We start from the raw sequence: 12,071 nt of genomic DNA, 5'->3' as shown, positions 1-12,071 counted from the left end.
CTTTGGAGATAAAATTCGGTAACCAAACCTAAAAAATGAAAATGGTAGTACCCAAAAAAATCTCAAAGTGTTTGGGCTTAACTTCTAGCTGTTTTAATTATCTATTCGAAATATCAAAGTTCTTTACAACCAGACGTAAGATACTAGAGTTATGTGAAAAAGAAGTGCTACCTCTAAAAAAAAGCTTTAAAAAAATACCAGACTTCAAAAATTCTTAAAAAAAAGTTCTGCCGTAGAAAAAAAAACAATAATTCTTTAAAAAATTGTAAAGTCCAAGTCCAATTGTCAAGTAGTGTATCCGACCTGAGTCATGGGTACATAATGTAGAAGCAAGTGTAGCTTGACAAAAAATTGCACTTTTTTATGTAATATTGTTTTAAGTAAAATTATAATATATATATTTTTTTCTTTGGCAGAATGTTGAACTTCCTGAATCATTTTCTATCGAGTTAAAGAATTTGTTGGAATTGTTACTTCAAAGGGAGGTTTCTAAGCGACTCGGTTGCATGGGAAATGGGTGAGATATTAAAATTAGGCATTTTATATTAAATAAAATATATTGAATTGTATATTTCAAAAGCGCCGATGAAGTAAAAATGCACAATTTTTTTTGTGGAATCGACTGGCACCAAGTTTATATTCAAAAATATACTCCACCACTAGTACCTCCACGAGGAGAAGTAAATGCCGCTGATGCCTTTGATATTGGATCTTTTGATGAGGAAGACACAAAAGGCATTAAGTTAAATGACACCGACCAAGATCTTTACAAGCTTTTCTCGTTGACCATATCTGAAAGGTAAGCTGTAGTTTATAAAATACACACCGGTACACTATCGAATCTTGTATGCTGATTGGCTTATACCATATTACAGTCATTCCATGATACGAATGACTTTGACGGAATTGAATGAACGTATTTGAATGCTGTCGTACACAGCATTTTATTCGGCCTTGAATATTTGTAAACATTTTCACTACTTTTTTCAACATTTTTTGGTTTTGTTAATAACACTACTCGACAAAATTGAACTTTTTATTTAGGCTGTGAACCAAAATGACTTTTTCTGATAGATTTCCGGATTTAAAAATTTTTGTAGTACTTTATTATTATACCCGTACTCAAAAAAGAGTTAAGGGGTATATTAGATTTGTGGTAAAAGTGGATGTGTGTAACGCAGAGAAGGAAACGTTTCCGACCCCATAAAGTATATATCAGCATCAATAGCCGAGTCGATATAGCCATGTCTGTCTGTCCGTCCGTCCGTCCGTCCGTCCGTCCGTCTGTCTAACTATAAGAGTTAGGGTAACCAAATTTGGTTTCCAGACTCATGTGATATCACACTGCTACAAGTGTATTTCAAAATTTCGCCCCGCCCCCTTCCGCCCCCACAAAGGACGAAAATCTGTGGCAGGCACAATTTTTAAGATACGATAAAACTAAAAACGCAGTATCGTAGAGAATATCCATATCTACCAGACTGCCGAATCTGAATCAGATCGGATCATAATTATAGCCAGAATGAAGAAATTAATTTTCAGATGCTTCCCCTGCCCCCTCCGGCAAACAACAACGCAACTCATTTTCCTTCTCGCTCGCACACTCTGCCGCGTTCAGTGCACGAGCAACCCCTAGCGGAGGAGATGTAGAATCTAAATGGTACATGTAGAATATACATGTTAGATGTATAATATAAATAGTATATGTAGATGTAGATAACACTACTCGACAAAATCGAACTTTTTTTTTCCTCAAGGATCCAAACCGACTTTTTCTGATAGATATGGGGATTTAAAAATTTTTAAAGAATTATGGTTTTTTTTCTATGGCAGAACTTTTTTTTGAAGAATTTTTGAAGTCTGGTATATTTTTTTTAAGCTTTTCTCAGAGGTAGCGCTTGTTTTTTTCACATAGCTCCCATCTGGTTGTGACTTGCTATTTGAGCAGCGGTAGGGGGGGTGTTTACAAATTTTGACTTAAAACCTTTTTTGTTTGTGTTTGTTTATTGGCCGCGGTATCGCTTGATGGGGGGCCCGGGCGGGGGCCGCCGGGCGCCAAAAAGGGTTGTCTTTGGACGCCCACCCAATGGGAATTGGGCTCGCAACCTTCAATAGTATTTTTTGTTCATTTTTTCCATATTTTAGGTTTGGTTAACGAATTTTAGCTCCAAAGTCTCTCCATACATTTTAATGAGCGATACCTTGAACGACGCCAAATTAACGCACCTATACACAAAAAAAATAGAGGACACAGGATATAATTTTTTTTCGACTTTTCCTAAGTTTTTAAAGTCAAAATTTCGTAAAAAATACCGCACAAAAATCATAATTTTTGCATTTCAATGCTTTATATTTCCCAGACGGTGAGCTGTAATCACAAAGTGTTTAGGCTTAACTTCTAGCTGTTTTAATTATCTTTTCAAAATAGCAAAGTTCTTAACAACCAGACGTAAGATACTAGAGGTTTGTGAAAAAAACAAGAGCTACCTTTGAAAAAAGCTTTAAAAAAAAATACCAGTTTTCAAAAATTCTTTAAAAAAAAGTTCTGCCATATAAAAAAAAAAAAATATATATTATCAAACCATTTCTAAGCCCCAAATCTTTAAGAAAAAGTTCGTTTTGTTCCTTGAGGAAAAATCGTGTTGACTAGTGTAACAGATGTAGCAAAAAAAATGTAAAATGTAAAATTTTTTTTTTTTTTATTTCTAAATAATTATATGATCAAAAATGTATATGCTGACTGAGTACGGGTATAAGTAGAGTCGCGTCCCCAGAAGTGACTCACACGTTCCTTCTCGTTTTTTTTATGGTGTCATTTTTTTTTAAGAATTTTTAAAATCTGGAATTATTTTCATGGTCGTGCTTCTATTTTTCACATAACTTAAGTATCTTAAGCAACCAGATGCAAAGAACTTTGCAGTTCGACTTTTCCCGAGTTTTTATTATTATTAAAGTATAAATTTTTGGAAAACTACCGCAGAAAATAATAAAATTTGAGTTTGAAAGCTTAATATCTTTCAGGCGTTAAGCTGCAGATACAAAAGGTCTGGGTCGTATTTATAGCTGCATTTGTTAGCTTTTCAGAACTGCAAAGGTCTTTGTAGCCAGATATAAGATACTTAAGTTATGTGAAAAATAGAAGTACTACCTCCGAAAAAAACATTTAATAAATACCAGATTTTAAAAAATTCTTTAAAAAAAAACACCATAAAAAAAACCATAATTCGTTAAAAAATTTTAAACCCCGAAATCTATCAGAAAAAGTCATTTTGGGCCACAGCCTAATTCTAGTGTTGCCTAGTGTAAGAGCGTTTCTGATAATAATAATTATTATTAAGGTATTATTATTTACAAATAAATTAAAAATTACGAACATACAAAAAAACGAGAAGGAAAGTGTGGGTCGCTTTTGGGAGAGTCGCGTCCCCACTTATACTTATACTTATACCCGTACAAAGTCAGTATATACATTTTTGAGCTTATGATTTTTAGAATTTTACAATTAAAAAAAACATTTAACATTATTTTGCTACATCTGTTATCTACATCTACAATGTATATTCTACATCTAGCATGAAGATTCTAAATGTATCATTTAGATTCTACATCTCCTCAGCTAGAGGGCGCTCGCGTACATAACGATGCAGAGTGTGCGAGCGGGAAAGAGAATGAGTAACGGGTCTCTTGCAGGAGGGGGCGGCTTTCCGGCATTCCGGCTATAATTATGATCCGATCTGATTCAGATTCGAATATTTAAAATTGTGCCTGCCACAGATTTTCGTCCTTTGTGGGGGCGGAAGTGGGCGGGCGAAATTTTGAAATACACTTGTAGCAGTGTGATATCATGAGTCTGGAAATCAAATTTGGTTGCCCCAGCTCTTATAGTCTCTGAGATCCAGGCGCTCAACAAGACGGACGGACGGACGGACAGACAGACATGGCTATATCGACTCGGCTATTGATGCTGATCAAGAGTATATATAGGTTAGGTTAGGTTTATAGGGCTGCTCGACTGAAGTCGAGGTCACTCGGAGGCAAGTCTGCCCATTGTGATGCCCACACTCGTCACGGGATATTGTCCGGTGCCTAGGGAGGTTTCGCGAACCATCCCGAGGCCTCTATAAAGAGCACCAGTTTCTCTAGAGGCATGTTTGCCAGGCTGTCCAGATCTTCGTAGAAGGCGCCACCGAGTATTCGGTGACGTCTCCCCATGAGTGCAGGACAGTTGCAGAGAAGGTGCTGGATGCTCTCTATTTCCTCCTCGTCCCCGCAGCTGCGGCAGAAGTCATGGTGGGGCAGTCTGTACCTTGTGGCCATGCGGCCGATGACACAGTGCCCCGTTATAACTCCCGTCAGTGTTCGCACCCGACTCTTCCTGAAGCTTAGGAGAGTCTTGGTGCGTTTAAGGTCGTAGTGGGGCCAGAGCGAGCGAGAGATCTCACAGTTTGGTGTGGTGTTCCACCTCCTGTCCGATCTCGTTCTGGCTCGGCCCATCATCTGCGAGATGATGTCTCGTAGTGGTCTCCTTATGTCGCTGACTGCGTCCGCCATTGGCTTGGCCGATCCATTTCTGGCACACTCGTCCGCACTCTCGTTGCCCGCTATGTCGGTGTGACCCGGAACCCACGTGAGTGTGATTGAGTGCGCGCTGATCTGGTTTAGTGCGTCCACCGTATCACGTACGAGTCTGCTTGTGGTCTTGCAGGATACCAGGGCTTTGATGGCAGCTTGACTGTCAACGCAGATTGCTATGTTCCTCGGAGGTATCTCCAAGGTGTATACCAACTTTGCCGCTTGCCATACTGCATATATCTCCGCCTGGAATACACTGCACCAGTCTGGTAGTCTTAGGGATATGTTGGTTGCTAGTTCTTCGGAGAAGATTCCAGCTCCTGTCCCTTCGGCCGTCTTTGACCCGTCGGTGAAAATGGAGAGCTCCTTCTGCCCCAGGACAGTGTTACTCTTCCATTCCTCCCTATCCGGTATGTGTCCTTTAAAGTTTCTTTTCCATGAGAACTCTGAGACACAGTAGTCACTCCACCTGGCCGTTCCACTATCTTCCATACGGAGTATAGTGGCGTGGCCATAAGGCGATGGCTTGAAGAACTGCGCGGCTAATAGCCTAGCGGCACTTGTCTCAGCCTTGCACTTAAGATGAAGGTCTATCGGTTCCAGGCCTAACATGGTGTCCAGAGCTGCCTGTGGGGTGGATTTGAGAGATCCGGTGACCCCAAGGCATGCTGTCCGTTGGACTTTACGGAGGTTCTCCAGGTGGGATTTGGTGTTAACCGCTTCCCACCATACCATGCCTCCGTATGTCAGGATGGGTCTTATTACCGCTGTATACATCCATTGGATGATGTGCGGCTGTAAGCCCCATGTTCGTCCAAAAGTCTTCCTACAGGTGTAGAAAGCTGCCATTGCCTTTTTCTTCCTTTCCTCCGTGTTTCTCTTCCAGGAGAGTTTGGAGTCAAGGATGACACCAAGATACTTGGCTTCGCTCGATAGCTCGAGTGTCGTTCCACCGATTGCTGGTAGTTTGAAACTCGGTATCTTATATCTTCGTGAGAACAGCACCAGTTCTGTTTTTTGAGGATTGACCCCCAAACCGTTCTGGTGTGCCCAGCTGGCGGTAGTGCCCAGTGCAGATTCCAGAAGGTCACTGATTGTGGGCAGAAATTTACCCGTTACCAGTATTACTAAATCGTCTGCATAGGCCGTAACCTTATATCCGCTCCTCCCCAGCTGAAGAAGGAGGTCGTTGAGGACCAGGTTCCACAGTAGAGGGGATATAACTCCCCCTTGCGGAGTACCTCGTGTGACCGTCTTTCTTGACGAGGAGGAGCCTAGATTGGCGCTTATCGTTCTGCTTCTGAGAACGCTGTCTAGCCATCCGGTTACCGTCGGGTGTGTGCCAATCTTGGCCAGTGCGGCCGTTATTGACTCGATCCTGACGTTGTTGAAGGCCCCTTCTATATCTAGAAAGGCCGCCAAGGCATATTCCTTGTAGCTTAGACTCCTTTCGATATGCCCAACAACTTCGTGTAGTGCGGTCTCAACTGATCTACCTTTGAGGTAGGCGTGCTGAGCTCCACTGAACACTTGTTTGTCTAGCTTGGTTCTTATATATAGATCCATCAGTCGCTCCATCGTTTTAAGCAAAAATGACGACAGACTGATGGGTCTGTAGTCCTTTGGGGAGATGTGGTTTATCTTCCCGGCCTTGGGGATGAAGACCACTCTCACCTCCCTCCACCCATGGGGGACGTACCCAGTTAGGAGGCATCCTTCGAATATTTTCTTCAGCCATGGTAGTAGGTGCAGGCAAGTTGCTTGCAGCATGGCTGGTCGGATATCATCCGGTCCCGGTGACTTGTAGGGACTGAATGATTTAATGGCCCAGATAATCTTGTCTGGTGCCATTATATTTCGTATGAGATCCTCGATTTCCTCTCCTGGATGATCCTCAGTGTCGTTGGTGGCGTTGGATTCGTCACCGGTGACATCTGAGCAACCCGGGAAGTGAGTACTCATGAGGAGCTCCAGGGATTCTTGGCTGCTCTCTGCGAAGGTACCGTCCTGGCTGCGGAGCAGGCCTGGTGTGGTGGGTGCCTTCGACAGTACGCGTCGAAGCCTTGAGGCCTCAGTGGTACCATCTATGGCATCGCAGAAGGCTGCCCATGATTCCCTTTTCGCCCTCCTACAGGTGTTTTTGTAGGTATTGAAGCTGCGGCGATACTCGTCCCAACTTTCCTGTGTGTTTGTCACTTTTGCTTTATTGAAGAGTTTCCTCGATTCCTTTCTGACTTCGCTCAACTCCCGTGTCCACCACGGGTTGTGATTGGACTTTGGGGGTCGGCTGATCGGGCAGGATTTGAGAAACGCCATCTGTAGAGCATTAGTGACGGTCTGCGTAGCTTTCTCTAGTGCTTCCGTTTGAATTATGCCCCCTTCCGGTGGGTTAGGCAGCACCTTCTGTACGGTTGCGGAGAAGCGGTTCCAGTCTGTCCGCTTGGGGTTGCGGGTAGGCCTTGGGCCTCTCCTTGTTCCATTTGATGCTGTACACTATCCTGTAGTGGTCCGAAAAGGAACACTCACTGGACACGTGCCAGTCATCGATGGTAAGGGAGTCGCTATTCGAGGCCAGTGTTATATCTATAACCTCTGCACGGTTCCTGTTGCGGAAGGTGGGGTGGTCTCCCCGGTTGCACACAACAAGATTTGTGGACAGAATGTACTCGAACAGCGACTCTCCTCTAGAATTTGTGCCCGTACTTCCCCAGAGGGAGTGATGGGCATTCGCGTCACAGCCTAAGACAATATCAAGTCCCTCCCTCCGCGCTTGGTGGATCAGGGCCCTGACATCCTCCGAGGGTGGGTCTTCCTCTTCGTACGGCAGGTATGCAGAGGCTAGGTATAGGTTTTTCCCGTCCTCCCTCTCACATAGTGCCACCGTTAGGTCCGGAGTGCTGTACCTGGAAGAAACAGAACATTAAGCTCGTTCCTTACCACGATACAGGTTCTTGGCTTACCCGCGGGGTGTGGCGTGAGAAGGCGGTATCCGCGACCGTTCAGTCCCCGAACCCGTTCACTTACGATCCAGGGCTCTTGGATGAGGGCCACGTCCACCGCCTTCTCCTCCATAAACCGCAGCAGGTCCGCCGATGGTACACTTGAGTGATGCAGATTAATCTGCACCACCTTCATGCTGTTCAGCGGACCTGGGGTGTCGCGGTACTGCTACCGCCAGGGTGCCCATACCAAAGGATATGCGGCAGTCCGTTGCAAGGAGTTTGGCCAGGCTTTCTTGACCAATGCTGATCCAGAGTTCCTTGCCGTTCCCCTTGTCTCGCGCTATCGCTCTTGTGATGGTCCAGTCCGATGTCTCCAGGATCCGGTTCTGTGCCTTGATCAGAACGAGTGTGTCCTCATCCGCCTTAATCGGGGGAGGAATCCACACCTTCATGATCGTTCTCCTGGGAATCTGATCCGTCGGGACCACGCGGAGTGCCGCTCCTGGCCAAAGTTCACCAAAACCTTGGACCGTGGTTTTGAGAAACTCAAGAGTTTCTGCATTGCCACAGGCCACTGCTTTGGCTCCCTTATACCACTTGATACCCTTGAACTCGCAGACAAACGGGTTATCTGCGCGCACAATGGCATCCTTCATGGCGGTCAGGATCTCCGATTCTGCCTTCAGCCAATTTACGTCCGATATCTTCCCCTCTGGGTGACTTTGGTCGATAATGGCTACCTGCAGCTCGGCTGGCGATCCTAGGCTGGCCAGAATGTCCTCTGGTTTCGCCTTCTTCGACTCGGAAGCTTTTGTGGAGTCGTCCGTTCTCTGTCGCTTGAACCTTGGCTCTCGACCAGTCGGTTCCACCGGTGCCTTCTGTACAGAGGGCGTTGGTGGTGCCTTGGCACTCGCCGTGTTCTGCGTCAGAGGTGTGGTCTTCCCCCTCTGCTTCCCGGACAACTTTTTCCCCTTTCTCCCTCGCGCGTTCGCGGACGATGACGTTGAGGGTTGGTCCACCTTCGTCTTCGTGCCAGCTGATGCTGACGCTGAAGTCGACGGTTTGGGGTCCTCAGTCACCGCCGCGTGTGCGCTTGGGGGGGCTTTGTCTCCGTTGGTAGGAGCGACTCCGTTAAGCCGCTCGTACCTCCGCACGTTTTGCTCGTGCTTCTTCTTGAGGCTCCTTTCCCTCGCCGTCAGCGTATCGTGGGGTCTTTGGCTAATACCACGGAGGTATTTTGCCGATGCCCTGTATCCCGACAGCCGTTTGCGTAGGGTCTCAGCCTCCGTCTTCTCATCCGTCACAGGTAGTGGACCCGAGTCGACCTGGATATTGGGAGCCGTGACTTGTGGCTCCGCCTTCTGCGGCTCCTCGTTGTATCCGAGTCGAGAGAAGGCGGTAGCCAACTCTGCCTCTGACACTGAGGGACCAGTGAAGACGAAGCTTCCGTCTGTGGTTCCCGGTTCCAGATCCTCTATCGTCCCTTTCTGCCTGCGGATCCTTCTGTTGCTTGTGGCATTACACGATTTGGCAGCCAAGCACTCCACTGCCATCTCGGGTTTCCTGCAGTCACAGGATATCGACGCCGGGGGGCCTGCGCTCGCACCCCCAATCACCGCCGGTACTGGGTCTCCGACTCCCTGCACCTTAACTGGTTCTTCGTTACTGGACATTCCCCCATAACGGATGCGTTTTATCCCTACCGCCAGGGTGAACTACTTTTAGCTTCGGCGCTCCCCCAAGACCTGCCTGGCTTGGGTGGCCCTTCTGGCAGCATCACGCTACCGCCAGTAAAGCTTTTGGGTTCCTTACGCTTACTAAGCCCCCTCATCGCGGCAAGATGGTAGTTCTCCGAGGGGGAAGAGTATATATACTTAATGGAGTCGGAAACGTTTCCTTCCCTGCGTTACACACATCCACTTTAACCACAAATCTAATATACCCCTTAACTCTTTTTGAGTACGGGTATACAAACAAAAATTTGGGTGTGTCGCAGGTTTTGTAGCCACAGAAAAGTAAGTGAAGGGGCACGCAGGCTTCTGAGGAGTCCATAGGGTGACGAGGGCTGTGTGGGCGATTTCGGGGGAAATCGGAAGAAAAAAAAATCCCAAGACCGTTTTTCGTTTCAAAGTATATTCAGAAAGACTTGCCAAATTTTTCAAATTTTTTTCGGTAAATCTACAACTCCGCCGCAAGGTGGATAAAGCCAGGTGAGGCCGTGGCTTTATAAGTTTATAAGGCGACCGTGGAGCTTTGGAAACAATCGGTTCCGAACAAATTCGAGGTTCCGACTTGACGCACCATGGGCAAGAGATACCTCTCTCTCAAGGCGACCGAGGACGGTCATCCAGGCATCGAGACGCATTACAATTCCCGTACAAGCCTTCCCACTCCTGCACCTCGACGAGTCAACTCCTTTGAAGGGAGAATCTCCAACAAGGCGCGCAATTGCGACCTCTGTTCCAGGAGTTATCATCCAGTGCGATCATGCCCAGAATTTCTTCGCCTGACCGTACAGGAACGGTCAAGATACATCCAGCAGAAACAACACTGTTTGAACTGCTTCGCGCGAGGACACCAAGTCCGGGACTGCACCAGCGCGTACAACTGCAGTACGTGCAATGGACGACACCACACCCTCCTTCATCGGGGCGAGCAGGCTCCGAGTGTGCCCAACTGTGCTCCCAGTCCTCACACCACGCAAGCCCCTAACTCCATACAGTCCACTTCCTCTTCTCTTCCTTCGTCCAACGACTCGGCCCATGTCCAGAGCTATTGTTCGACAAATGTCCACCAGGTGCTACTGGACACAGCAATAGTGGACATTTGTTATGCCGGCACAAGACACAAGGCTAGAGCCCTGATCGACTCCGGATCTGAGGTCACCTTTATTACTGAGCGGATGAGCGAAACAGACTATAACGACTCGCCTTTTTTATATTTATTTATTGAAGACTAGCAACTATCTGCTATCATACATTATGATTAAAATTAAAGGAAAAAAAAAGTGGATATAGGAAATAATTAAAAACGAGAAGGAACGTGTGAGTCGCTTCTGGGGACGCGACTCTACTTATACCCGTACTCAGTCAGTATATACATTTTTGAGCATGATTTTTTAGAATTTTAGAATTAAATAAAAAATTTTACATTTTACATTTTTTTGCTACATTTGTTATCTACATCTCATCTACAATGTCTATTCTACATCTAACATGTAGTTTGTACAAGTACCATTTAGATTCTACATCTCCTCCGCTAGGGGTTGCTCGCGCACTGAACGCGGCAGAGTTTGCGAGCGAGAAGGAAAATGAGTTGCGTTGTCGTAGGCGGGAGAGGGAGGGGAAGCAACTGAAAATTAATTTCGTCATTCTGGCTATAATTATGATCCGATCTGATTCAGATTCAGCAGTCTGGTAGATATGGGCATTCTCTACGATACTGCGTTTTTAGTTTTATCGTATCTTTAAAAATGTGCCTGCCACAGATTTTCGTTCTTTGTGGGGGCGGAAGGGGGCGTGGCGAAATTTTGAAATACACTTGTAGCAGTGTGATATCACATGAGTCTGGAAACCAAATTTGGTAGCCCTAGCTCTTATAGTCTCTGAGATCCAGGCGCTCATCAAGACGGACGGACGGACAGACGGACAGACGGACAGTCGGACAGACGGACAGACGGACATGGCTATATAGACTCGGCTATTGATGCTGATCAAGAATATATATACTTTATGGGGTCCGAAACGTTTCCTTCTCTGCGTTGCACACATCCACTTTTACCACAAATCTAATATACCTGTTGAGCTACTGAGCTTCTTCAGTAGCGTTGTATTGCGATATTATTAAAAAGGCGATGATTGTTCAGTTAATGTATTCACAGTTTATTGTACTTAAGTTAATATATATGTTTTATCCAAAACTAGCGAAAGGTGTGCGGATTTGATAACGAGAGTTAACGATGGGTCGATTGAAGACGCGGGGCCGGTTCAAGACTGTTGAAGTTGTTAGATTTATGTAAGGTTTAGTTTAGAACTATGTGGCAGGCAGGTCACTGTGCCAAACAGCAAAACGTTTAACTACGGAGATGATCGAATCTAAGTGTCTTCTGCTTTCTCTGACGAGCCTCCACCACAGCGGCTGTCGAACGCCGACAGAGGCAAAGCACCAGACAGAGCATAAGCAAAGCAAACAAAACAGTAATAAAGAGAGACGTTACTTTTAAGAGATGTTACATATGGTCTCTTTGCTCATTGTGCTGCCATGGGCCGGCGCTTAGCCGAACATACTCCCCCCGTTGAAGAGCGCGGATCTTTAACGTCCTTATTTTGCAGCACTGTTGTTGTCTTCAGCACCGTCTTCAGTACCGCTACTCCGGACTTTATTTCTGACCCTATGCTGGGTCGAGCGAGGGGCCACTTCAGATGAGCTACCTGAAAATAGAGAAGCAAAAAGTGGAGCTGCCTTGAGAGACGGAGAAACCTCTCCTGCAACTATCCATCCCAGTTTGGTCTCCTGAAGACGTGGCAGTCCAGTTCCCAACTTGATATTGCCAGGGCA

At 45.9% G+C, this 12,071-nt stretch overlaps 1 protein-coding gene across 1 annotated transcript in view; it reads left to right on the top strand.

Moving 5' to 3' along the window:
- Positions 1-12,071, top strand: part of LOC111076206 (G protein-coupled receptor kinase 1) — a 163,760-nt gene that overhangs the window by 118,251 nt on the left and 33,438 nt on the right. The window contains exons 11-12 of the mRNA XM_041595346.1: positions 417-517; positions 581-799. Coding sequence (XP_041451280.1) covers positions 417-517; positions 581-799 — 320 coding nt within the window. The remainder of the gene's footprint in view (positions 1-416; positions 518-580; positions 800-12,071) is intronic.

This window comes from Drosophila obscura, unplaced genomic scaffold, assembly GCF_018151105.1.
Source record: "Drosophila obscura isolate BZ-5 IFL unplaced genomic scaffold, ASM1815110v1 contig_56, whole genome shotgun sequence".
NCBI classification, from domain to species: domain Eukaryota; kingdom Metazoa; phylum Arthropoda; class Insecta; order Diptera; family Drosophilidae; genus Drosophila; species Drosophila obscura.
Note: the sequence above shows the minus strand (reverse complement) of the source record. Positions and strands in the feature narration are given on the sequence as shown.